Source organism: Malaclemys terrapin, chromosome 4 (genome assembly GCF_027887155.1).
Source record: "Malaclemys terrapin pileata isolate rMalTer1 chromosome 4, rMalTer1.hap1, whole genome shotgun sequence".
Lineage (NCBI taxonomy): Eukaryota > Metazoa > Chordata > Testudines > Emydidae > Malaclemys > Malaclemys terrapin.
Genome location: NC_071508.1, coordinates 56,767,270 through 56,794,196, shown reverse-complemented (window position 1 = coordinate 56,794,196; position 26,927 = coordinate 56,767,270). Strand labels below are relative to the sequence as shown.

At 43.2% G+C, this 26,927-nt stretch overlaps 1 protein-coding gene and 1 non-coding gene across 2 annotated transcripts; both read left to right on the top strand.

Annotated features, from left to right (window-relative positions):
• Window positions 1-1,675: 1,675 nt before the first annotated feature.
• Window positions 1,676-24,300, top strand: EIF4G2 (eukaryotic translation initiation factor 4 gamma 2). Its single transcript, XM_054026153.1, has 22 exons — window positions 1,676-1,723; window positions 10,350-10,456; window positions 10,735-10,800; window positions 11,336-11,461; window positions 12,199-12,301; window positions 13,313-13,444; window positions 13,550-13,616; window positions 13,706-13,857; window positions 14,419-14,529; window positions 15,119-15,202; window positions 15,317-15,415; window positions 15,616-15,757; window positions 15,859-16,019; window positions 16,517-16,630; window positions 17,505-17,630; window positions 17,852-17,956; window positions 18,039-18,254; window positions 18,731-18,989; window positions 21,485-21,689; window positions 22,422-22,633; window positions 22,966-23,087; window positions 23,475-24,300. The coding sequence occupies exons 1-22, from the start codon at window positions 1,676-1,678 to the stop codon at window positions 23,538-23,540; spliced, it is 2,823 nt and encodes a 940-aa protein (XP_053882128.1). The 3' UTR covers window positions 23,541-24,300.
• On the top strand, window positions 16,667-16,833 carry LOC128837541 (small nucleolar RNA SNORD97). Its single transcript, XR_008444979.1, has one exon. It is a non-coding gene; the product is annotated as a small nucleolar RNA SNORD97 (small nucleolar RNA).
• Window positions 24,301-26,927: the final 2,627 nt, after the last annotated feature.

Below are 26,927 nucleotides of genomic sequence, written 5' to 3'. Positions count from 1 at the left end.
ACACGCAATCCTGACTGTAAAATCCGAGGAATCCAGTGAGTATTTGTTGATAGGCCAGTGCATAAAAAGAGGGTATTGGGGGCGGGGGGGGAGGAGAGGAGGAATGCTGCCAATATATGTGATAGAGAATTAAGTGGGGTGCTGGGTAACAGCAGCAGGAAATCCAGATGCTGATCTAATTTATATAGAGCTTGATTTTCAGAAGTTGACTAGATAAAGCAAAACTCTGATGGCTCAGACACATCTGGGGTAGATGTGACACTTGAGAAGTGTAAAGAGTTCCAATTACTATATTGAAATGTTGTTTGCAGTGTTGTAGCCATGTTGGTTCCAGGACATAAGAGAGACAAGGTGGGTTTAGTCCACTTTTATTGGACCAACTTCTGTTTGTAAAGGTTGAAAGCTTGTCCCTTCTACTAAGTTATTCCTCAGGTCGGGAGAAGGTAACCAAAGTGTCTAAGCTATATATAAGAAGGGACAGATTGTTAACCATAAGAGGTTCATGCATGCTGTAGGAGACCACTTAAAACAGTGATCACCAAATGGTCGATCGTGATCTCCGGTGGTGCAGTGTGGCTGTCACTAATGCAGACTCCCTACCTACCCCAGCCTCACACAGCTCCTGGAAGCGGCCAGCGTGGCCCCAGGGCCAGGAGTCTCCCTCTGTATACTGTTCTTGCCTGCAAACATCCCCTCCTACAGCTCCCATTGGCCGGGAGAGCTGTGGGGGCGGTACTTGCAGAGAGGGGAGTGCGCAGAGCCACGTGCCCCCTGTCACTCCGCAGGGGCATGTTGGCCCCTTCTGGGAGCAGTGTGGGGCCAGGATAGGCAGGGAGCCTGCCTTAGCTTCACTGCAACCGCTGCCCACTGGGAGCTGCCGGAGGTAAGTGCTGCCCAGCGGGATGCTGCACCCCATCCCTGAACCCCCTTCCACAGCCAGCACCCCAAACCACCTCCTGCACCCCAACCCTGAGCCCCCTCCTGGAGTCAGCACCCCATGCCCCCTTCTGCACTCTGAACCTCTTCCTGCACCCCGCGCCCCAACCCTGACCTCCCCCCTCCCAGAGCCTGTACCACCTCCTGCACTCCAACACTGCCCCAGCCCAGAGTCCCCTTCTGCACCCTAACTCCATCCTAGAGCTTGCACCCCTCACCCCCTCCTTCACCTGAACCCACTGCCCCAGGCTCAGCGCAGATCCCCCTCCCACACAGCAAACCCCTTGGTCAGAGTCCAGAGCCCGCATCCTCTCCCAAACCCCTGTCCCAGCCTGGTGAAAATGAGTGAGGGTGGGGGAGAGAGCAGGGCGGAGCTTTGGGGAAGGGAGGGTAGATCCTGGGTTGCCCCTAGATTCAAAAAGTGATCTTGGGTGTAAAAAGGTTGGAGACCATGGACTTAAAATGAAGTGGGCAGTTAAGGGTTAGCAGGCAGTAGGGTGTGTTACACATAGTAATGAACCATAAAACTGTTGGACACTATGAACTTACTGAGGCAACATTAAAGTTATGATTTTAAGTTCCCAGATTTGTCTTTTGAAGGTGTTGTGCAGATTTCCTTTGACGTCAGGGACTGAGTGATCAGCTATGGAGTGATTGCTTTGTGAAATGTGCTCATCTCTGGGTGATAGAATGTCTTCGTCATTTATCAGTTTTCTGTGTGAGTTCATTTGAGACCGGCATGATTGTCTCCCACATAGTTGTTGTGGCATTTGATGCATTGGATGAGGTACACCACATGTTGTGAGAGGAATGTAGGACCGAGGGATCTTGAAAGGTATGTGGGGGGAGGGGTGTATTTACTGGTTTTTCATCTGTTCTAAAAGGGTCTGGTCTGTGGGATGATGATGAGCTTGGTGAAGTTGGGAGGGAGGGGTTGTTTGAAGGTCAGAAGAGGGGGCTTGCAAGAAATTTTTGAATGTGCCAGACAAGCACAGATTTTTGGGACCATACATGTTAAATGGATTTTCTGGGGAGTGGGTAATTCCACAGTTGTGAGGCTTGAAGGACTGACAGTACAAGAGCCTTATGCTGTAGTAGCAGTGAGCTCTGGTAAAGTTTTCATTGTTTTCACTATAATGCTTTTACTTAAGGAAACACATTTCTTCTTGGAAAGAGTTGTGTGATAACTTGGAACTGCAGTGCTGGCAATATACTATCCATAGCCTTTGCAGAGAAAGCGAAGTACAGGCACTGGCCTTTCAGGCAAACTAACTTGCTGAAGATAGTGCAGGGAGTTGTGCAGCCTTAAAACCCTGGTCAGAAGGGAGTGAGATGGGTCTCTACCCAGGCTTCGTGACAGCTAGGAGCCAGAAACCTTTCAGCAGGTGCCCTTTGAGGGACCATGGAGGGGGAAATACAGATGCAGTTACCCTGAAACTCTGATAACATAAAAAGATATTCCTGAATGTTCAGTGATGGGTTGTAAACTTCCCTAATCTTGCAACTGTTCTATGCCAATCAATGGGGATGTACACTGACATTAGTGGGGTTCTGAATGAGTGTAAGGGTACACCCACATAGAGCATTTCTCAGGGTCTTAGCTTTCCTGATTAGTCACAATGTGCAGGTACTGAAATTGGATTTACATTCTAGAGGACCAGACTGAGTTTTTACTTTCGGAGTTAGCAGTCCATGTTGAAAACCATGTTCCTGATGTAGGGTGAAGAAAGGATGTTGAGGCTTCTTTAAACCTTTTTTCTTTCTTTACCAAAAAAAAGACAGTGGACCCCACCTTAAGGAACAATCCAGGTGCCAATGAACAGCAGCAGCAAGAGGAAAACCTGTCAGATGGCACAAAACATGGAACAAAGATTATAGATAATAACTATTTGTTAAAGAAGCAACTTATTCCATACCCACAGAGAGGCAACTGATGAGGAGAGGTATAGCTAGATCAGTCCTGGCTCTGGATTTTTCTGGACATTGAGTAGCTGGTGTTCAGTATAAATGACATATGAAAAAAGATATTTTAAGGGGAGGAAAGAGGTGAGGATAAGGTAGTTTGGAGAAACCTTTATCATAAATTAGTCATCGGGACCACAGATGACCGGTCAAAGGGGGTACTGAAACTGATAACTGATTAAGGTATGGCTGATTGTCTGTCTGGAGCAAAGTGGGATAACATAGAAACCCCTTCAAGTAAGATATGTGCAGGATACTGTACCAGTGATTGGGCTATGCAGCTCTCAGATGTGAGTAATGGTGTGCCTTCTGTGTTGGTTGGTGGTCCTATTAAGATGGGCAATATATGTGACACTGGTATTTCAAAGCCTAATTTGTCCTGCCAACATTTTTAGCAGTAGTAAAGAGGAAGAGAAACCAACTCTCCAGAGATACTCAACACCTTGCAGGCTAACATTAATGGCCCACTTCTTCAAACACTTATGCTCCTGTATAGTTTCTTTCAAGTCAACGGGATTACTTATGTACGCAGCTACTTACATGCACATTTGTAGTGTCAGGGCCTAAGAGAACAAGCACAACTTAAAAAGTAAGGATCATGCACCATGAGCTGTATTCTGTTAGTTTATTTAGCAATTGTAGTTCAATGTTCCTTTTTTTTTTTTAATAATATAGAAGTAAATATTTTGTAGTGTAGTTTTTTTTTTTTAAAACTAATGAGGTTGATACAATGGTCTGCTAATCAACACCCACATAATTTGCTTACATAAATAAATAAATAGTGGTTTCTACCCACTGCCCAACAAAGACTTATTAGAGAAAGTCAAATGATTGAGCTTCTACTTCACTTCCACTTTGGGATCCTGTAGCCTAGCACAGTGCTGGAATATTTGTGCTGCAAGCTCTGTAGAGGAATGTCCTGTAATCGAAAGCAAAACACAATCCCTCATTTCAATTTTGTTTTCCAAAATTCTGAATACTACTTACTTTTTTTTTTTTTTTTTTTAACGCCAAGAACACAAATTTTTGGATCTGTTCTGTACTACTGTTCAAAATCTTTTACTTGACTGAAGCCGGGTACATCTCTACCCCGATATAACGTGACCTGATATAACACTAATTCAGATATAACACGGTAAAGCAGTGCTCGGGGGGAGGAGGGGGCAGGGCTGTGCATTCCGGAGGATCAAAGCAAGTTCAATATAACGCGGCTTCACCTATAATGCAGTAAGATTTGTGGGGGTTTTTTTTTGTTTGTTTTGGTTTTGTTTTTGTTTTTTTTGCTCCCAAGGACAGCGTTATATCGAGGTAGAGGTGTACCACCCTGAATAATTATGCATTAATATCTTAAGCCTGGATCTCACAATCGCCTCTGTGTGCGCAGACCCTACATCCACATGGAACCCTGCTGATATTACTGGAGCTGTGGACAGGTGCAGAGGTCTGCCTGTGTGAACCCCATGCAGGCTCAAGGCCCAGGTTGTTGCTGTAAAGCTCCTTGGAGAGGCTCCTTTTGACAAAACACAAGTGGGGGGGGGGGAATATTCCTCTACCCCAAGTCATAAAGAAATCTTGAGCTTCCTCATTTAAAACAACAACAACAAAAAAAAAAAACAGTCCCTACGTGTTCATGCTACCCTCCTTCTGCCCATAGTGTACATCATGGGCGGTGGGTGAGCCCCCATGGAAGGATAGCCCACCTACCTGGCCCCTTCCCCACTCGCCCGCCAGAGCCCTGAGGGCCACCCCTTCCCCTGCAGCCAGAGAAGCCCTGGCCAAACCACCCCGACCCCTCAGCCATGGGCTTGCCCGAGCCACCCCTGGCTGCCAGCCAGCACGAGCCTGACGCCCCCCCCCCCCCGGCTGCCAACTGGCTGAGTCACCCCTGGCCACCGGCACGCCTGAGGGCTGACCTAAGTTGCTCCTGGCCCTTGGCCTGGGGCAGCTCGGGCCAGCCTGAGGGTAGCATGAACACCAACAGCCAATTGAATTACTGCGGTGGCTGTAGGTCGACCTAAATTAAAATCAACCTAATTTTGTAGTGTAGACAAGCCATAAGACAATTATAGCTTGCAGTTCAGTGTTTTGGTGGGGATGAGGCTTTTAATTTGTATTGAGTAAAATTTACCCCTGCACTGAGTGCCCACCTCAGGCACTATGCATCATTTAAACCAGTCATAGGAAGGGCAGGAAGTCTCACGCAGCTGGTTGAAGTCAATGGGAGTGTGCGTATATACACTAGTTCAAATAATACTGCCACAGATGCAGCCATAGGTAGATTCCATCCTCACCAGGAGCACTTGCATGACTGAAGTGGGACCCTGACAGCAGTGCGGAGCTCATAGTGGAGTAACCCATCCTCCGCAGGGTGACAGCCTGAGCTGTGAGCCAAGTAGGCACTCAATTTCACTGCTGGAAGCTTACCAGCAGTGAAATTGACATTCTTGTCAGTTTCACCGCTGCCTCCTGCTCAGCAGAGCAGCCTGGGGCTTACAGCTGGAGCCATGAAACTGACAAGAATGACAGCCAACAACAGATCTAAGTAAGACCGTGTCTATGCAGATGCTACACTATGCTGCCCTAACTACACTGAAATAAGCACTATACCTCTCGTGGAGGTGGAGTTATGTCGGTGTAGCAGGCCACTTACTTTGGCAGAAGCAGCATTCTAGTGTAGACACTGACATAATTAGGTTGACGTAAGATGCTTTACGTTGACTTATCTCTGTAGTGTAGACCAAGCCTTTTAGAAAATTATAATATTGTTATGGCACACATCATGAGGTGGTGCTGTTACAGTCTTCCAAATTCTTCTAGCATGCAAGCAAATGTTCAGCTTTGGGATGGCACTTGTTGTTAGTTTGGGGTTATGCAAGTTCTGCATAGAGGTCAGTGGTCCAGGAAGAAATGGCTGTGTGAGCTGTAGGAGAGCTTGCTCTCTGCCTTGGCTCTGTTTGGAGTCCATTCTTGAGATACAGTTCTCTGGGAACCAGGCCTTCAAGTTGGGCTATTATTCCTGGAAGAAGAGATTACCCTTCATGTCATCTAACCACCACATTTCTAGAACTAGTGTATTGTGTAACCACTAGGTAGAGTACAGGAGTATACTCAACCTCTGCTGGGTACTGACCTGCAAAGCCCTTGGCCTAGACCTCTGCTACCATTTGCCAGATTGCTGAGACTGTCAGAAGAAGGAGCAACATTCAGGGCTGCCAAGAGTGCGTTTAGGCCCCAGTGAAAAAAATTTTCAGGCCCCCCTGCCAAGGGTGGACCGGCTAAACAGGGCTGATGAGAGGAGGGGGGAAGCTAGGCCCAGAATTTTTTTAGGCCCCCCCCAACAAGGACTCGCTAAACAGGGCTTATGAAATGGGGGGGGGGCAGGTCCCCTTCCGGACCACCAGGCCCCAGTAATTTGTACCAGCTTTCTTCCCCCCTCCCCCCTCGTTGGCCCTGAACACTATTGCTAAGCATAGTTTACCATGCTTCACAACTTCTAACATGGGCGTAGTTACAGCTGACAGTTTAGTGCTCCAATCAGGGCTCTGTTGTTTATTTTACGTGATTAGCGTATGCTCCTTAAAAGCTCAGGCTGCATATATGAAATATTAATTTAATCTTTATAACATGCACTTTGAATCAATGTCAATAAGTAGAATTCTCCCAATTGCCCCCCAACTCAGACTCTCCTATAACCATCCTTATATTTATTCAAACCTGTCATTTTATTTCTGCCACCACCCTCTGAAAAGTGAGGGGGAAAAAACAATAGTTTGAGAGAATAGCTATATTTCGAAGTGTGTCCTGGAAGCTGAACAATCACGGTTCTGGGCAAAAACCTGTGCCTAGATTCCCCCTGGCGTACAGTCTGGGACTGGCATGGGCCCGCTGTGCACCTCGACTCTTTCCCCCCTCTTGCCGGGAGCAGCTGGTGTTTTTTTGTTGTTGTGTTTTTTTTGTTTTTTTTTTAAAGGGCAACAAGACAAAAACTAGCCAACAAGCGACTCACAAGCCAATTAAGCGAAAAACAAGCCCAATTTCTGCGGTTTGGGTTTGTTTTTTTTGCACGTTTGGCATGTCCGATAATGACGGTTACTATTGACAAGACTGTACTCTAAAATAATGTGCAAAAATATCAGTTAAGAGGATGAAAGAACTGTGATTTATAATCTAAGGAAAATCTTTCATCTGCCTTGTAGCTGCATTGTGAAATGTGCATGTGCTCTCAATCACAGCAGTAGCAAAAGTCCTTCCCTGGCATAGCATCCAACTGTGCTATCATAGCTTCAGCCATGTTCAAGAACAATTGTTAAACACAGTATAAACCATGCAAGTCAGAACCAGCCTCCTAAATCATCGTCAACCATGTCAGTTGCATGATGCCATACGATGGACTGAACAGCTCTACCAGCTGAATCCATCTACTGTACCCTAGGTGGCCTCTAAACAGGGAATACAGCCCTAGAATTGGATGCAGGGGACTAGACCTCTTCAGCCCCCATGGCAACGGTCCTTCATGCAGCTGTTTTCAGGCTCAGATCACAATGTATAACCGTGTAGTGCAGGGGTCGGCAACCTTTTAGAGGTGGTGTGCCAAATCTTCATTTATTCACTCTAATTTAAGATTTCGCGTGCCAGTAATACATTTTAACATTTTTAGAAGGTCTTTCTGTAAGTCTATAATATATAACTAAACTATTGTTGTAAATAAGATTTTTAAAATGTTTAGAAAACTTCATTTAAAATTAAATTAAAATGCAGAGCCTCCCGTCCAGTGCCACTAAAAATCAGCTCGTGTGCCGCCTTCGGCACCAGTGCCATAGATTGCCTACCCCTGGTGTAGTGTGTGGCAACAGTATGTAAGTGTGTTTTCAACCTGGTCAGAGAGGATGAGTCTAGTAGTAGGTAAAACGTCCCCTCCCCTTGCTCGCTGTGAGCAGGGCAGCCCGATGTAAGGCACTGGGATTGCTCCTTCACCCTCCTGAAGCAGGAGCCTGCTTGATGGGAGAAACATAGGAACACACAGCAAAGAAGAGAGACAGGCAGGCAACCCCCATTGAATGGTTGCGCCACTTGCGCAACCGCCCCCCTTTCACCCAGTCAGCTACGCAAGCCCGTCGGCGTAAATGCCTTCGCGCATACCGGTGCTGCACTGCGGAGGTGCTGCTATTCAACCAAGCTTCCCTTGCTCGCTCCTCCCCATCTTTGCTCTGTCCCCGCCCCCTTCCTCTGCTCTGATTGGCGGGGGTGGGCGGGGTCTCCGGCGGCGATTGGCTGTTGGTGTGCTGAGGCGAGGTAGGTTGCGCGCAGGGCAATAAAGTTAGTGGGGCTGGCTCAGTGCGCGTTAGAAGCGGCGGCGAGTTGGATCTCTATGGAGGTGGTCGAAGGAAGCTTTTGGCTGCTCCTGCTTGGGTGATTCGGAGGCTCGTCCTGCGTCGTACGCTCCCCCCCCTCCCTACCCCGGTCCCCGGCTCCCTCTTTCCCCCTCCCTTCTCTCGCCTCTCCCCCCGCCCTTGGTAGCCGCCGGGATCCGGTGAAGCTGACGAGGCCCCAGGGAAGGTGAGGAAGCCGGTGCCGGCGGACAGCGCTGGGGGGTACTGTTGGCTAAAATGGCCGCCGCTAAAATGGCCGCCATCTTCTTTTCGCCTCCCCCTCTTTCTTCACTACAAAATGGCGGCCCCGGCCGCCGGGACCGGCTTCGCCCCGGCCGGTGGGCGAAGGGCAGAGACCGCAGCCCGTCCGGCTAGGATGAGAAGCCGTGGGGAGGGACTGGCCGCGGGCCGGGCGTGGGGAGGCGCGGCGGAGGGAGCCGGTTACTGGGAGCCCTTGGAAGGGCGCCTCAGCCCGCTCGCAGCGGGGTAAAGGGGAAGCGGAGAACCAAGTTCTCCGGGGAAGGCAGCGTGGCTCCCGCGTAACCCTGGAGAAGCTGCCTGCCCTCGCGCACATCGGCGTGGAGGGTGGGGGGTCCTGATCTGCCCCGGGGAGGGGCGAGTCCCTGAGCCCGACCTGCCCAAGAGGGGGACGCGCCTTCGGGACCCTGATCGCCCCTATAGGGTCCCCTCCGGGGGGGGGGCGGGCGGATGAGCCTCTCGATCCGGAGGAACTCTCCCCCCCCTTTCCCCCGGGTGCCTCCCTGCGCCAGCGAAGGGGGAAGCGCTTTGTCTGGGCGCGAGGCCCTCGCGGGCTGCGCGTAACGGGGGGGGGCGGCCCGTCGCCTTGCAGAGGGCGGGCTGGGGGCTTCCTGCTTCCCTCGCCGAGAACAAAGAGCCGGCCCGGCCTGCTGAGCCTAGGAACGGGCGGCGCCGGGGCGAGGGGGCGCTCGGGGTTCCGTGCGGGGGGGGGAGAGTGCCTGTGTCCTGCAGGGGCGCCGCTGCTGCCGCCTGCTTTTCCCGCAGCCCCTTTGTTTGGCTGCAGCCACCTCTTATTCTTTCCCTTGCCCCCAGCCTGAGCAGGCTGCTGGGGGAAAGAGCTGCCGGGGCAGGATGAGAAGGTGTATTGCTCAAGCGGAAAGTATCTCTAAAGAGTAGGTGTTAGCGCTTACCTGCCAAACACACATAGGAGGGAGGGGGACTTCCTCAGGAGGAAACACCTTTCATGGTCTCACCCTCTGGTGACGAGAACTCTGGGCTCCATCATGCTTTATCTCATCACTTAATTAATTTTTTAAAATTGTTGAGCCAGTAGAAAAGGTTATGGAAGCAAAATTTTGAAACAAAGAACTGTTCAGATGCTCGATCTTTTGTCTTCAGAGCAGACTACCTCCATGATGAGTACTGCTCTGATTTTTTCTTTTAAAGGCCACCCACGTTTCCGGGCATGATCAAACTACCTCCATCTTTGAATCTTAACCATTTGTAGGGATGAGGCAAATGGGGCTTAAAGCGGTTCTGTAGTTAAATGACTATCTTTTATATGGATTAGATATTCACCTAATCTTAAATAGGCCTGGATTAAACACTTTATGATCTGGCACATCTGTTCGCACTACAGTTTTTAAGATGCATTCCTGTTAGATTTGACATTATTGCGTGGCTGTTCTTGCCAAACTTCATAATAATACAAATCTTAATTTTAAAACTAGACAAACTCTTAAGCAAATATGACATCAGACTGTAGAATTTTTTTGTTAAAGTAACCTGTAAGAAAAGGGTGCGTCTCAGATAAGAATTTAGACACTTTTTTTTTTTTGGCCACAAGAGAGACGATTAATCGAGCTTTCTGAGGATGTCCCTACATTGCTTTATGTTGCTGATGTCATCAAGGGTTGCACATAAGTGAAGGAATAAATTGACCTTCAAAGTGTATTTAAGCTCTGGGGGACTCCTTTTTAATAAAAGCACATAGTTAAACTCAAATAATGTGGTTTGTGTTGATAGATGTCATCCTGCTGAAGAAAAGAACTGTTATAAGCACAAGCGAATAATTGTAATGTGAACTCTGATTTGTTGTTCTAGGTTATTTTCCCCCCACCCTGTCAATTTATTATTCTTTTGAAGATTCTTCGTTGTCAAGCCGCCAAAGTGGAGAGTGCGATTGCAGAAGGGGGTGCTTCTCGTTTCAGGTAGGGTGTTTGTTTTTCCCCTCAATGACAGACTATTGTAAAATAACTCAAAAACAAAATGACCTGCAATATATATGTTCAATTGTTCTCTATGAGAATTTTAAGTTAGTTTTATATGCTAAGTGACAGATTAATTGTATCGCTTTTAACTTCTTTTTGTGAAGGATGTATAGCTAAACTTTCAAATAAAATATACAAAAAAATTGTGTAGCTAGGCCTGAGCTAGAGAGAGTACGTTTGAAAAGCCTTGAATAAGGGTATTTTCTTCTCTGAAACAGTGCTTCTTCAGGCGGAGGAGGTAGTAGGGGTGCACCTCAGCACTATCCCAAGACTGCCAGCAACAGGTATGTCATATTGCCATGTTGGTGGTAAAAACATATATAGCTGTAAATAAGGAGTCTGCATACGTACATAACAGCAATTATTGATCTCAAACCTGTAGACTTCTCTAAGAGACCATGTGATTATACTTTTGTCAGCTTTTGTTAACTTCCTAACAGATAACACTGACAAATCTTATTCCAGCTTTGTGTACTAAAGAGAGCCACCAGTCTAATTAAAAAGGAAAATGTCTAACTGTAGGCAATTACTAACTTGTTAGTGCTAATATGATACGCAGATTTCATTTAACTGAAATGAAGTCAAGGGGGTGTGGAGAAGAGTTGGTGGGGACACTGGGGAACACCCAATCCCGCAAAAGAAGCATGTGGGTCTCCATAATGTCCCCATAGGCTATGGGAGCGCCTATTGCACAACCAGTTGCAGGTTCATAACCTAAATCTAAGGTGACATTCAAAGCTTATGCTGCTTATGACAACATTTGAGCAAAAACTTCTTTTCTCAGTTTACTGCCTTATTTATATTTTTCAATAAATATAGCGAGTTCCTGGGGAAAACCCCAGGGCAAAACGCTCAGAAATGGATTCCTTCACGAAGCACTAGACGAGATGACGACTCCGCAAATGACAAAGAACGACATGATGCAATCTTCAGGAAAGTAAGAGGGTAAGTTGGTCTATTATTTTTAAGGTTAATATCGATTTGCAAAGTGGAGTACTAAAAAATACCTTCCACCCCCACCCCCAATATTATCTTATCAACCTTTAGTATAAGTACTTTTATACCAGTAGTTTTCAACCTGTGGTCTTCAGACCGCCAGGGGTCTGCAGACTATACATCCAAGATTTCCAAAGGGGTCCACACCTCTGTTAAAAGTTTGTGTGTGGGGTTGTTGGGGGTGTGTGTGTGTGTGTGTGTGTGTGTGTGTGTGTTGCAGGGGGTCCCACAACTGAAAGGTTGAAAACCACTGTCTTGCATGGTTAAAATTGAAATACATGGTTCCTAATGGAAGGGTTAGAAGGAGGGGCAAATACATGTGCATAAACTTAAGAGAGTATTCCTGAAGCTGGTCAGAGATTCCTGAGTAGCTGTCCCCTGTAGGGGATTGGTGGAGCAGGAGCAGTAGAAAATCTGAATTGTCTGCCCTGCATCATGTAAAAAACTTGTAATGGGGAGGGTTTAAGATTGCTATATTCTGTTTGCTGCTGAGTGCATTTCTTGTGTGCCCTAAAAAGCTTCCTCTATTTGACAAACACACAAAGTAAATTGCTCTTGTCTAAAGTGATAACTGGAAGAAAACCAGGACAACTCAAATTTTAACCCCAACTCACGTAAATTAAACTGTATCGGCTATGTGACCATTTTACAAACATAACTGATTCCTCTAACTTTTCTTCCTCTAGCATACTAAATAAACTTACTCCTGAAAAGTTTGACAAGCTATGCCTTGAGCTCCTCAATGTGGGTGTAGAGTCTAAGCTCATCCTAAAAGGGATCATACTGCTGGTAAGTCAGGTGTATTTTAAGTACATATGAATTTAGTATTCAATAAGAATATCTAAGTGGTTGATTACACAAAAACCCTAGTTTTAGTACAAAGGGTGAATAATCTTGGTTTAAGTCTCCGAATTGTTCCTGATATATAAAATAGGGCCAAATAGATGAAGGAAAATTGCCCAAAACTTAATTTTATTACATATTGGGATTACAACTTGAAGAGAAGCAGCAGCCTAACTAATGACCATTTAACTTTTTTTCATATATTAAAACAACCCTTCCTGGTAAAGATTTCTCCAGTAGTACAGAATGTGAAGGCTTCTTTCAATCTGAAGCAAGCCTTTACTAGCCACAAACGCTTCCGATATTTCTGTAGGTGGTCTTGGGACTCTGTGTTACACTTTGAGTGCCAAGTGATAGTGTAGGTTTTTTGAAACATTGCTACTAGTAGTAGTTATACTGTGAAAAATAAGAGTTGTACTGTACTACACATCCTTGTGCTTTATGTAAATTACTTAAATATAGTCAGGTGACCTGAAGTGGGGCTGGCAGGGACTTTGAGAGATATCTAGTCCACACACACACACACACACACACACACCCCCGGTGCTGAGGCAGAACAAAATACTCATTGTCATGAAATAAAAGATGTGTGAGCTCAGACACAACTACTGTCTTAAATTCCATAGCAATGTTGTAAGGCTGTAATGGATTCCGAGATGGTTGGAGGGGAAGGAGGAGGGTATTTTTTAACATTGGAATGATTACACAAGACATTATAGCCTTAGAGAACTCTAAGAGGTTAGGAAATACCAGGAGTCCATCTGGAACAATAGTCACACATAAAGAGTGACTCTTGTAACTTTGATTGGGTACTTTGCCCTAAATAAAACAGTTTTAAAAATGCCCTCTGTTAGTGTCCTGTTGGAGATATTCACTACTTAATCCTGATAGATTTTAATTGAAAACTTTAAGATACTCTAATCAATTAGTGTACTAGAAACATACTATTTTCTTTAGATCGTAGACAAAGCCCTTGAAGAGCCAAAGTATAGCTCCCTGTATGCTCAACTATGTCTGCGGCTGGCAGAAGATGCACCCAACTTTGATGGCCCATCAGCAGAGTGTCATCCAGGACAGAAGCAAAGCACAGTGAGTGTCTTATTCCTTCCTCCCTCCCTCTCTCTCTCAATTTTTTGCTTGTGTGGTTAACTGCATTGGCCTGAAACCTAATTATATCTAATCATATGTTTGTAGACATTCAGACGCCTCCTAATTTCTAAACTTCAAGATGAATTTGAAAACCGCACCAGAAATGTTGATAGTAAGATTAAAACTATTCTATATTAAATCTAGACTTTATATTTTATGTATATTTGTACAGTATTGTTGACAAACATCTCTTGTGTCCAGTCTATGATAAGCGTGATGGCCCCCTCCTCCCGGAGGAGGAGGAACAGAGAGCTATTGCCAAGATCAAGATGCTGGGGAACATCAAATTCATTGGAGAACTTGGCAAGCTTGATCTTATTCATGAATCTATCCTTCATAAGTGCATCAAAACAGTAAGTGTCAGGACTTCCTAAATTTGGTGTGTACCAGCTCGGTAAAATAGTTCTTTACAGCTAATATTAAAGTGCAAAATAGTCAATACTGCTTTAAGAGATGCATTTTTTTTATGTGTATGTAGGAAAATTTGAATAGTTAATGACAGTGCAGTACATAGCTTTATTAAGAGTTCTATAAGAATTCTCCAAGATGAGGTTTTAATTTAGTCCAGGTATTTTGCAGGATAAGGCTCTATACAGGTCTGTCGCATCTTACGCGCATTTAACATGTGCGATTTTTTTTAGCTTTACGCGGTTGACATAAACAAAAACACAAAGAGGAAAATAACTTTAATACTGTACTTACAGTGCGGGCAATTCTGCCCGCCATTCAACTCAATGTAATTTTGACTATATGTGGTTTTCGCTTTACGCACTAACTGTGGAACGGAACCCCCATGTAAGATGAGACAGGCCTGTATAAGAGAGGGGAGAGCATTCTGTATTTTGAATTAACCTCATAACTGTCTGCATAAAGATCCCCCTCTTAATGGAAATAATCCCTCTTTAATGTTTTAGCTTTTGGAAAAGAAGAAGAGAGTCCAACTCAAGGATATGGGGGAGGATTTGGAGTGCCTCTGTCAGATAATGAGGACAGTGGGACCTAGACTAGACCATGCAAAAGCCAAGGTATGTCTTTCTTTCAAACTGAAGTACTAACACTTTATGGCTCCCTGCAAAAAAAAAAAGGGGGGGGGGCAGAAATACGTTGCTTGTTCACAATTTTCACTCTAGAAAGTTGAGCAATTATGTACCCGAATACTAATTTTTATCACAGAAATGCTGTAGAATTGTATTCTAAGTGCAAGGAATTAGTTACATGATGTGTCTTACGATATGTTTGTGGCCTATAACTTTCCTACCCTATGTCTCTTAAGGTTGACTTGTCTTGTCTTCATAGGTATTTTTAGTAGCTGGTCACTGTCAGAATGTTTACAAAGCTAAATAGTATTGACTGATTTTTCTGACCTTTGTCTCAGAGTGACTTGGGCAGAAGATAATCTAGGGATTCAGCTACAGTCCAGTCCAAACCATTCCTTTAAGGGAATGGGAAATAGAAGGGGAGGACAACAGCCTGTTTCTCTTTACCATTTTTAGATAATTTGAACACTGCCACATTTTAAATGTAATTTGTAATACTGATACTGAAGAGAGACTATTGAGGGGGAAACTGCAACTTTAAGCAACTAAGCTAAATTTGGCCTCTTTCTCCTCTTAGTCCTTAATGGATCAGTACTTTGCCCGTATGCGCTCCTTGATGTTAAGTAAGGAATTGCCAGCAAGGATTCGTTTCCTGCTGCAGGTAAGAGTGCCAGTCCTGTTTGGTTTCTTGCCCTCTTTGTCTCTTCAAACCTCTTCCCCCCCCCCTCTTTTTTTTGGGGGGGGGTCCATTACTTGTTTGCTTTTTTCCTTTTAGGATACTGTGGAGTTGAGAGAACACAACTGGGTTCCTCGCAAAGCTTTTCTTGACAATGGACCAAAGACTATCAATCAAATCCGTCAAGATGCAGTAAAAGTAAGTACTTCCACGTCCATTTGCACCAACTGTAATGATGTATTATTGGTCATCTACGGCATGTTTGCATGAAGGGGTTTTCAAACTCCTGGACTCCGACTAAAATCTTAATCCTAGAATCTGAATAGATTGGTAAATACATGTTCTGGACTTGCAGAACTATATATGAATTGACTAAGATTCTAAATCTGTCTTTGAAGGATCTGGGAGTCTTTATTCCTGCTCCTATGGCTCAAGGGATGAGAAGCGACTTCTTTCTGGAGGGACCGTTTATGCCACCCAGGATGAAACTTGACAGGGACCCACTTGGAGGGCTTGCTGATATGTTTGGACAAATGCCAGGTAAACTGAAATCCTAAAGCTGCTGTGGCAGCAGCAGCATTCTCTTGAATGTCAGGTGTGTACATGACTGTCTACGTTCTCATTCACCTTCCTATGTACAGGTAGCGGAATTGGTACTGGTCCAGGAGTTATTCAGGATAGATTTTCACCAACCATGGGACGTCATCGTTCAAATCAACTTTTCAATGGCCATGGGGGACACCTCATTCCGCCTGCTCAATCCCAGTTTGGAGATCTAGGCAAATCTTTTTTGAAAAATCAGGTAAGGAAGACCTTTTGGTGATTAGGTAGATCTGAAACCTTAGTTTTGGAATCTCTTTACATTGAGACAGATGTGCAGGCTTCCAGATGGATGCTGGTCATCTGTGTTGTATAAGATTCTTACAGCTGGTAGGAAAATAAGCACTTCTTGCACATTGCGGTCGTTTCTTCCCCCCACTCCTCCAAAAAAAAAAAAGGGGGGGAAAAAAGAGAGAAGAGAGACTGATGCAAGGGAGACTTCTTTCTTTATTGCCAGGGAAGGTGCACATTTTATGACTTTGAGTCAGAAGTGTGTAATGTGTCAATTTTTCTTTTAAATCCATGGCCCTGGTTTTAGGGATAGATTACACTACTTTTATTTCCTCTTTCTTCCTTCCCTGGCAAATATTTTCTATTGAACTTCTAGTTCCTTTGGTACTACTACCATATTTTGTGCACCCCCATCATCTGCACTTCTTTCTCTCTATCTTTCTCTCTCTCTCTCTCTCTCTGAAATAGGGGCAAAGCCAGCTCTACCATAACCAGAATCAGGGACTGTTATCCCAGCAACAAGGACAGTCGAAGGATATGCCACCTCGGTTTTCTAAGAAAGGACAGCTTAATGCAGATGAGGTATATACCTACATTACTTGCAGCATTCTTAATATATTGCCCAATGATTATAGCAAGACGCGTTATTACGAGGACTAATGCTGGACCTCTGCTTCTTATCTCCTCCTCTTTTCTTCTTTGTCCCTTCTCCACTTTCACTTTAACCCCTCATTATCCTTGGGTGTCCAGCGTCCTGTGAGCAAGATTATGAGATATGAGGGCAATTTCTCAGGATTTTTCTTTCCTAAAGCAAGGTCAATACCTCTGACCTTTCATAGAAAGGAGCTCTTCATCTGGTTGCAATATAGGCTTTTTTTTTTTTTTTTTGGTCTGCTTTGGGGAGTGGTTTATGTCAATGTGAAAACTGATATGCATGCACAATAATGCAAAGTTTACTCTGCATTTGACAGTCACTGAGATGTCAAATTGCATATTTTTCCTTTAAATCTTGGCTTATCTAATAGCCATGCATCTTGTTTCCAAACCAAATCACTTTGGGTCTATATTGCAGTCATCAAAATATCAAAGCAGGGCTAAAACTAGCAATATTGTGTTTTGATGCTGTAAACCAACAGCCAAGACTTAAATATACAGGCACCTTATATTAACGCATCTTGTTTCAAATTGGAACTTTTATCTTTAGTTCGTTCTGTTCTTGGGCGTTGAACTACACACGTGGCCTAATCCTGATTACAGTTTTACCAGTGTAAATTCTGAAATAATCCCACTGAATACACTAGTGTAAAACTGGCATGAGATCAAGAGCAGGCCTACAAAAATAAATTTGTCCTGAGTCACTACACTACATTAGCAGGGCTTGTGAGATACTCTGATTATTTAGTGACTTGCCAGGGAACTTCAGCAATTTGATGGGCTAGGATTTGTTGTCTTACAGATTAGCCTGAGACCTGCTCAATCTTTTCTAATGAATAAGAACCAAGTGCCAAAGCTTCAGCCCCAAATAACTATGATTCCTCCCAGTGCACAACCACCACGCACTCAGACACCACCTTTGGGACAGGTAAATATCCTAATTTGATAACTGTGACTATTGTTTAACTCTGTATAAAATTTAAGCGCTGACAACTAAAGTAGCATCAAGATAAATCACAATCGTATATAAAAAACTGTTGGAAAGAATACAGGACTTTCTTCTGGCTGTAGTTTCAGTAAAAGATTTGAATAAATGTAACCAAATATTTAATTTCTGAAACTACCCTAACTTTATCACTTATTTTCAAGCCTCCTCAGCTTGGTCTCAAAACAAATCCACCACTTATTCAAGAGAAGCCTGCAAAGATCAGTAAAAAGCCGCCACCTTCTAAGGAAGAATTGCTTAAACTCACTGTAAGTTAATGTTGTACTCTGTTCCAAATGGGACACAGCTACTGCAAGAAATCAGTGGAGTTCAGATTCATTTCTATTTCAGGAAGCTGTTGTGACTGACTATCTGAACAATGGAAATGCAAATGATGCTATCAATGGTGTGAGAGAAATGAGGGCTCCAAAGCCCTTCCTACCTGAGATGTTGAGCAAAGTAATCATTCAATCCCTAGACCGATCAGATGAAGATAAAGAGAAAGCAAGTGCTTTGATCAGCTTACTGAAACAGGAAGGAATAGCCACTAGTGACAACTTCATGCAGGTACTCCATGTTATAGCTTCAGAGTTCTTTTTGAGTTAAAGATTCTTTTTTGATGCTTAGGAACTGGAAAACACCCCCCCAAATATCCTATAGTACAAGGGTTCTCAAACTGGGGGTCCTAATTCTTCGGGTCGCAAGGTGGTTGCATGGGGATTGCAAGCTATCAGCTCTGTGGACAGTCAACTCCCAGCCCCCATTAATTTGTCTCCCCTCTCTCTCTCTCTCTCTCTTCCCCCCCCCCCATGTATAAGGGAGGGGGTCACACTCGAGGCTTATGTGAAAGGGGTCACAATACAAAAAGTTTGAAAACCACTGCTATAGTAAATATAGGTACTATGAATAATAGACACTTTTCACTGGACATGTAGTTAGTGTCCTTTAGAAAGAGTAGTCCTTGCGTGTAAGGTTTTTTTTATCTTGTAGTTCCCTAGACTAATCATGTTGCTGACAACTTAATATTCTTCCCTTTTTCTTAGGCATTCCTGAATGTATTGGACCAGTGTCCCAAACTGGAGGTAGACATCCCTTTGGTGAAATCCTACTTAGCACAGTTTGCAGCCCGTGCCATTATTTCAGAACTGGTGAGCATTTCAGAACTGGCTCAACCACTGGAGAGTGGCACCCATTTCCCCCTCTTCTTGCTTTGCCTTCAGCAGTTAGCTAAGTTACAAGACCGGGAATGGCTAACTGAACTCTTCCAACAAAGCAAAGTCAACATGCAGAAGATGTTGCCAGGTAAGCAATCAAAATACTTACTGTGACATATTAATCATTTTATCATTCAACTTTTGTAAAGTGTACTGGGTGGAAAATGCTGTGAAACATTCTTGGGGGATGTCAGTTAATAAATAATTGTCATAGCAGAATTTCTTAAATTGATCAGGTTTTTTCTACCCCACTGACTTATATTTGATGTAGTATCCATGCTGTTCTTCAAGTTGTCTATATAGATGCTGAGATGAGGATGTTTGCATACCATTTATTTATTTATTGGCTAGTAGTGCCATCAAGATCATAAGTGGGTGCAGACAGACATGCTATTTTGAAAGGTCAGCCTTAACAGGGGCCTTCCCCAGGTAGACTTTTTTGTCATGCCTTCCAACTTAAAATGCTAGTTTTCTCAGAGTGTGTAGAAGATACAGTTGTGACTCCCTGGGAGATGGTCTTCTGGCACGTTAGTTTCTGGGGTCTCTTACATGTCTTCCCTCCAATTTCACTGATCCATAAAGTCCTGCTCAAACTGAAATGAGAGAGAGCCATGATTGCTTTCATAACTGCAGTGTGGCCAAGACTGGTGTGGTTCCTGACCCATCTGGTCTGTCTCTATACCTTCTTCTGACTGCACTTCTGACCCAGTAGTAGGGCTCCATAACGTGCCCTAGCTTATCATCCCTGCTTCTCAGGCCTGGAGCAGGAATGTTCTCCTGAAATTCTGTTGGTTCTATGTGTAGGTAGATATCTGGGGGAGAATCGGTAGAAGATACATAATATTGAGTGTACCAGATTTGTGAGTACTTCTACTCTTGCAAGTCTTTTTTAAATAGCAGGAAATCTATCTTCAGCTTTTGTACTAATCCCGAAATTGATGGGCTTGTTCCTGAACTCTCTCAAGGTTCATTTAGCTGCCAGTTTCTATCTGCCACTCAGAAAAAACTCTTATCTTTGCATATCCTACAGCAAGATTCCTTAAGGGCTTCTTTAATCGGTTCCCTCTATTGGACCACAACTTACCTTGGAACTTCAGCTTAATGCTTAATACAGTAAGAGGATCTCCCTTCGAACATGGGGCATCCTGCTTACTACTACATCTGTCCTTCAACACTTCATTCCTTGTGGCAGTTGCCTAAGCCAGAAGGAATGGGGGACTGGAAGCCTTCATGACAGGCCCACCATATGCTGGGGTGGGTGTGGTGGGTTTTTTTTTTTTTTTTTCCCCGGACAAAGTTACGTTACAGGCCTACCACACACTTCCACATCAGTCAGGACATTCAGCTGTCTTCTGTAGACAAGTGGAACTTGGATAAGGTTCAAAAACCAGTCTTCATACCTAGGATATAAAATGAACCCTGGCTTTCTGTCCTTATCAAAGTAAGCCCTTCAAAGGGCTTTCCCTGAACTCTGCCCTTTTGGAGGGGGTCACTCAGTCTCCTCTCAGACTGAAGTGACTATGGCGGTGCATTTTGCCCTCTGGGATGAACCCCCTTGAGTTGCTGCTTACTCCATGAGGGCTCATCTAATTCCATTGCCCTCAAGAAGGTGCCCACCAAGGACACTTGCAAGTCAGCCACCTGACCCTCCCTTAATACATTTTCATAGCATTATGCCTTATTCCATACCTTCAGGGTGGACATAGCCTTTGAAGCTGTTCTACACTGTACAGGACCCTCTTCCACATTAAGGAACTACTTGGGACTTATGTGGTACATCCATAGGGACAATAACTTGAAGAGGTTACTTAACTTAGACGCAGAGACTTCCAGAAGGGACCATCATGATCCTGTAATCCAGGGGTTCTCAAACTTTTGAATTGGTGACCCCTTTCACACAGCAAGACTCCGAGTGAACCCCCCCCCATTAAAAACACCTTTTTTATATATATATACTGTATTTAACACTATTATAAATGCTGGAGGCAAGTGTGGTTTGAGGGTGGAGGCTAACAGCTCGTGACTCTTTTTACTCACTCACTCTCGGTTCAGAATCCCCACTCTAATCTGACTTGCACATTACAGGCCACAGAACCTTGACCACCCATTCCTTTTAATAGGCCCATAACGTCTAGCTGTTCTTAAAGACTTCAAGTTGCAGAGAATCCACCATTTACACTACTTTAAACCTACTCATGTAGTAATTGGCATTCGTCCTGATGTCTTCGCCCTATATGTTTTTTGCCACGATCTCCTTTCCCATTTGCTTTGGAGTCTTACTATGCTGTGAGGTTCTGAAGGAATTGTAGTGTCATAGTCTGCTCCTCCCTGTATGCTCTCATACCAGAGCACAAGGAGGCATATAGTGCAGGTGCAGACCCATAGGCACTATTAGTAGAAAAATCTCCAAGTCTGCATGGGTGCATGTACATAATTACCTGAAGCACCCATCATAGCAAAATATTGTGAACTCCAGTTACTGTGTAATAGTAAGTAACCTCTCCTCAGCTAAGCTGGTTTGGTCCATTGTTTGACTTCAGAAGTTGTCTTAGTTATTCAGAATTTTCATTCAATTTTTCTTAGAAATTGATCAGAATAAGGATCGTATGCTGGAGATCTTGGAAGGGAAAGGACTGAGTTTCTTGTTCCCACTTCTGAAACTGGAGAAGGAACTGTTAAAGCAAATAAAGTTGGATCCATCCCCTCAAGCCATCTATAAATGGATTAAAGACAACATTTCACCCAAACTTCATGTAGATAAGGGATTTGTGAATATTTTGATGACAAGGTGAGATGATTAATTCAGAGCAAACCTATCATACTTTTAGTAGTTCAGACATGTTAAAAATGGACTTGTGCTCACTAACAGCTTATGCAGTATCCACATAGCTGGAATAAAGTGTACCCTGCAGAAGGAGGATATAGAGACAAGATTGTACACAAGGAGGGGGTTCATGATGACCTTCTTTTTAATGCTATTTAAAGCACTAAACAACTGAAGGAAAGAATGCTCTAGATAGCAAATCATGACCTTGTTCTCAAATCCTTCAGTGCTCTAACAGAGTCCAAGGAAACAGATTCAGATTCCTTGCATCTGAAGATGAACAGGCCCACAAATAACTTATCTATCTATCTCATAGAGGTGGAAGGGACCCTGAAAGGTCATTAAGTCCAGCCCCCTGCCTTCTCTAGCAGGACCAAGTACTGATTTTTGCCCCAAATCCCTAAGTGGCCCCCTCAAGGATTGAACTCTCAACGCTGGGTTTAGCAGGCCAATGCTCAAACCACTGAGCTATCCCTCCCACAATGAGTACTTTCCCAAATAAGACCCTGTTGGTCTTGGGTTTAACGTGGGGAGTTTTAAGCGGTTGAAAGTGTGGGGGGGGGGGGGGAGGGAGTTGATAGTGAATTTAACCAACTGACAAAAGTGCTTGTTTGTACAGCTACTTTTACATTGTCAAAGTAATTCACTAGTCTTAAATAGAATTTCAAAATGTTTTCATACAACTTTTATTTCCAGTTTCTTGCAGTATATTTCAAGTGAAGTGAGCCCGCCTAATGATGAACCAGATTCTTCATCTGCTCCTTCTAAAGAGCAGTTAGAACAGGAAAAACAACTGCTTCTTTCCTTCAAGCCAGTAATGCAGAAGTTTCTTCATGACCATGTTGATCTACAAGTGAGTGCTCTGTATGCACTTCAGGTGCACTGCTACAACAACAACTTTCCAAAAGGTATGAATAATGTATTTGCATATTTCCCTCAAATACAGTAGCAAATTGGCAAAGTATTAGTCAGTCAGTACCATCCATGTTCTGAAGTGTTTAGTAAACTTGTCTGTCAAAGGGCACTCCGTTATAATAATAACAGCCTCTAAGCACATCCTACTTATAAATGTAGCAAAGTTTATCACCTGGGTGCAACAGTGTACTTACCTAATGAAACTTCATTTAACGTGCAATTGTCAGCCTTGCATGGAGCTTTCTATAGTTCGGGAAACTGCTTCTGAGGAATTCAATATGCCTAATATTGAATTGGTTTACCTGGTCTCTCTTTTTTTTTATAGGCATGTTACTGCGCTTTTTTGTTCATTTCTATGACATGGAAATTATTGAAGAGGAAGCCTTTTTGGCATGGAAAGAGGATATTACTCAAGAGTTTCCAGGGAAAGGCAAAGCTTTATTCCAGGTAAAACTGTGTATAATGGAGCAGAAATTTATAAAAATCTTTTTCAGTATATATTTGCCTACTTCCATTGTGCTGATGAATTCAGGGAACCGTATTGTAAAAATATTAAGTACTTAAGAGCATTTCTAAATTAAGTTGTGACCTTTATTTGGGCTGAGGCAGGGAATATGAGGCAGGATAAAGGAGCATTCTCCTCTTCCCTCCTCCCCCCCCCACACACACAATAAAGGGGCAAAGGTCAATGATGACATGCATGCTACCCAAAATAAATGCTTTTTATGCTAGTATTTTTAGGGGAAAGCCACATGAACGAGATGTAGAAATTTTGTATATGCACACATGCAGTCAGCTTTTTCTGCTTCTGAAAATGCATTGATATGATTGCAGGTAAACCAGTGGCTAACCTGGCTGGAAACTGCTGAAGAGGAAGAATCTGAAGAAGATGCTGACTAAAGAACCAGCCAAAGCCTTAAATTTGTGCAAACACTGTTGCTATGATGTAACTGCATTTGACCTAACCACTGCGAAAATTCATTCCGCTGTAATGTTTCACAATATTTAAAGCAGAAGCATGTCAATAGGATGTTCTTCTGCATAAGGTTTTTGTAGTATGTCTTAATCATAGTCTACCATAAAATATTTTAGAGTATCTTTAATGTTTAGATAACAGTGTATTAGCAGCATGCAATAATTACATCATAAGTTCTCAAGCAGAAGCAGTCTATTGCAAGGGTTTTCTTTGCTGCCAGTTATCATAGGCTGTTAAGTTAGAAAACTGAATAGCAACACTGAATACTGTAGAAATGCACTTTGCTCAGTGTAATACTTGAGTCGTTGCAATATTTGATTATCCATTTGGTTGTTACAGAGAATCCTTAACTGTAATCGATGGTTGTTGCCGTAATAGTATATTGCCTGTAATTCTACCTCTAGTAATGGGCTTTATGTGCTAGATTTTAATATCCTTGAGCCTGGGCAAGTGCACAAGTCTTTTTAAAAGAAACATGGTTTACTTGCACAAAAACTGATCAGTTTGGAAAGGTGGTTAAATGCCCTTGGAAGTGGTTTTTGTGGGTGTGAAACATAAAATGGTGAGAAATTGAATTGGTCCCTCTTATTATAGTATTGAAATTAAGTCTACTTAATTTATCAAGACATGTTCATGCCCTGATTTTATATACTTGTATCTATCAATAAACATTGTGATACTTGACTTGTTTTCAAATGTCTCCCAGTAGCAGAACCTCTTGACAGCGAAAGCTAATTGGATTCCTTAAAAATATTTCATCCAAATGTAGGGAAGTCAAAGTATAGATATGATGATCTGGTGAGGTAGAGCTGAGGCCTTCCTAAATAAGGGAAGTTGCACTATTACAAGTTTAAAAGTTGATTTAAACACACAAATTTAACAGTGTCTACAAGGGAGTTTGGGTGGTTTATGTGGCTGTCTAAACATGTTCCTTATTGATTTTAGCAGTTTAGCTTAAATGTCACCCTTACCATTCTACTGATGGGTTAGGGTCAGTTTAATTTAGATAAACTCATTTAATATCAGTGCAATTTCATAATATGTAGACACTGTTAAATGGATTTTTTTTTTTTTTAAGATGAGATACTGGGAAGGGGGTGGGGGGGTGAAGAAATCCTCATCACGGCAAGTTTTACTAATTCCTGAAATCTGGGTGACTGCATTTTGTAGTAGTGTGGTTGCTTGTATCTTTTTGTGAAGTGTCTCATGCTAGCTACACAGGAGGACTAGATGAACCACTGGCCTGATCCAGCATGATCATGGTAATAGTATTTTACACGCAATTTAAAATTTTAGGATTTCCTCACTTGAAGGACAAGCTATTGCCTTTCTCTAGAATAGAGAATAGTATTGACAAGCTTGCAAACACACTTATGTAACTTTTTAAATGAAATGTTAATGAAAGGAGAACTTTACATAAGCACTAAATTGCTACGTTTTCTGGTAGATGAGATCTTAAGGAAAGCAAGAATATAACTGACTACACAAAGTGTTCAAGTGCCTAAATGTCACTTCTACTGAATTATGTTGCTCAAATGTAGCTCATCCCATGAGTAGGTATATTTTTAGGTTGGTACTGAGGGTGCAGTTCTCACAAGGGTTAGAAGCATGCTCAGTATATCATTTTAAAGTGGGGGTGGAGGCTGGCTGGCTTCAAGTAGCGCAATATGGCCTAAAAGCTGGTATTGAAAATAGCAATTGCCAGAGTGTGTGTGTTAAACATCTCTTGGGAGGAGTTTCACCATACATACATCCTTAATTCTCTTTAGCTTTGTCTAGCAACTATAGCAATATAATGTAGGTTAGATCAGGGGTTCTCAGACTTTTGTACTGCTGACCCCTTTCACACAGCAAGCCTCTGAGCACAACCCCCTTATACATTAAAAATGCTTTTTTAATTTATTTTTTATTTATATGTGTGTGTGTGTGTGTGTGTGTGTATATAAACACCCTTAAATGCTGGAGGTAAAGGAGCTTTGGTGTAGAGGCTGACAGGTCCCGACCCCCAGTTTGAGAACCCCTGGGTTAGATACAGGGCAAGTGGAGGTGCCGGGATCTATCGATGATAGTAATATGGATAATGAGCAGTACATAGGGATAACTAACATTTTAAACTCTGTAAAACATTTTACTAATGAAGTTTCAACTGTATCCCCTTATTGTTGCCTTCTCTAACTATAAAGATATTTACTTCCTATCAGTGAAGAAAGTGAGCAACATCAACTGTAGTTTTCTCTTCTACTCAGACTATTCAATTGGTCACAAACTTGAGCACTTTAATATCATTAAACTGATCACTGCAGGCTCAAAATTACATCTATGGAATGTTTTCAACAGTTGCACATCTCATTGCCAATCTGCTTTACCAATATTTGTTTTAATGGTGAAAGTGCACTTAAACCTGACAACTGGAAGTTGATTTTGTCTTCACTATAACCTTGCTCGTCTAAGTAACATCTCTTTCCTGATGTCAGTACAGCTGGACATAAATTGAAGCAGATACTGTTCATCATATACTGAAGTTTTTTTTTGGGGGGGGGGATTGTCATCTAAGTCAGTGGTCTCCAAACTTTTTTGATCATGCACTCCTATCAGTAAAAAATTTTTGAGCATGCACCCCCTGCTGCACGGAAGCACAAAAAAAAAAAAAAAGCCCACTTAGACTCCAGCCTGACGATGCACCAAAAACAAACAAAAAAAAAAAGGGCTGCTCTCCTACTGCGCACCCCCCAGGCTCCTCTTGCACACTCCACTTTGGAGACCACTGATCTAAGTCAGTGGCAGACAACTTAGAAGCTCAGGCAAACTCATTCCAGATGGTGGCTCAAACATGGGAACAACTTCCTTAGCATTAAAGGAGTGTGTAAAAAAAAAAAAAAAAAAAAAAAAAACCCTTTATATGGCTCCCTCTTCTCACACGAGTTTATCTCTGGCTTGCAGTAGTAATAGACAATATACCAATCATTGACTGACTGGGGAACAATTACTTTTAACTGCAGAAAGGCATCTTTTTATCTAAATGGTTCCTACAAAAATGGTGGCCAAGTGCAGGAGCATGGGTCCTAAGTACTACTGCAATACTAGTTCCTTCTAGAAAATTGCCTAATTTGAGCTGTCTCTTGGTGTAGCTGAAGGGCAGTTTTTATACCTGCTTCCCAAACTTCACAGCATAGAGAAAAATCCCGCTACACACATTTTTCCCTGTGCTGTCCTGTAGTATTGTAGTGAAGGGATTAAAGCATCAGATTTCTACTCAGCCCGATTTGGGACATCTAGAATAAGTATGCAAATGAAGCATCAAAAACAATTAC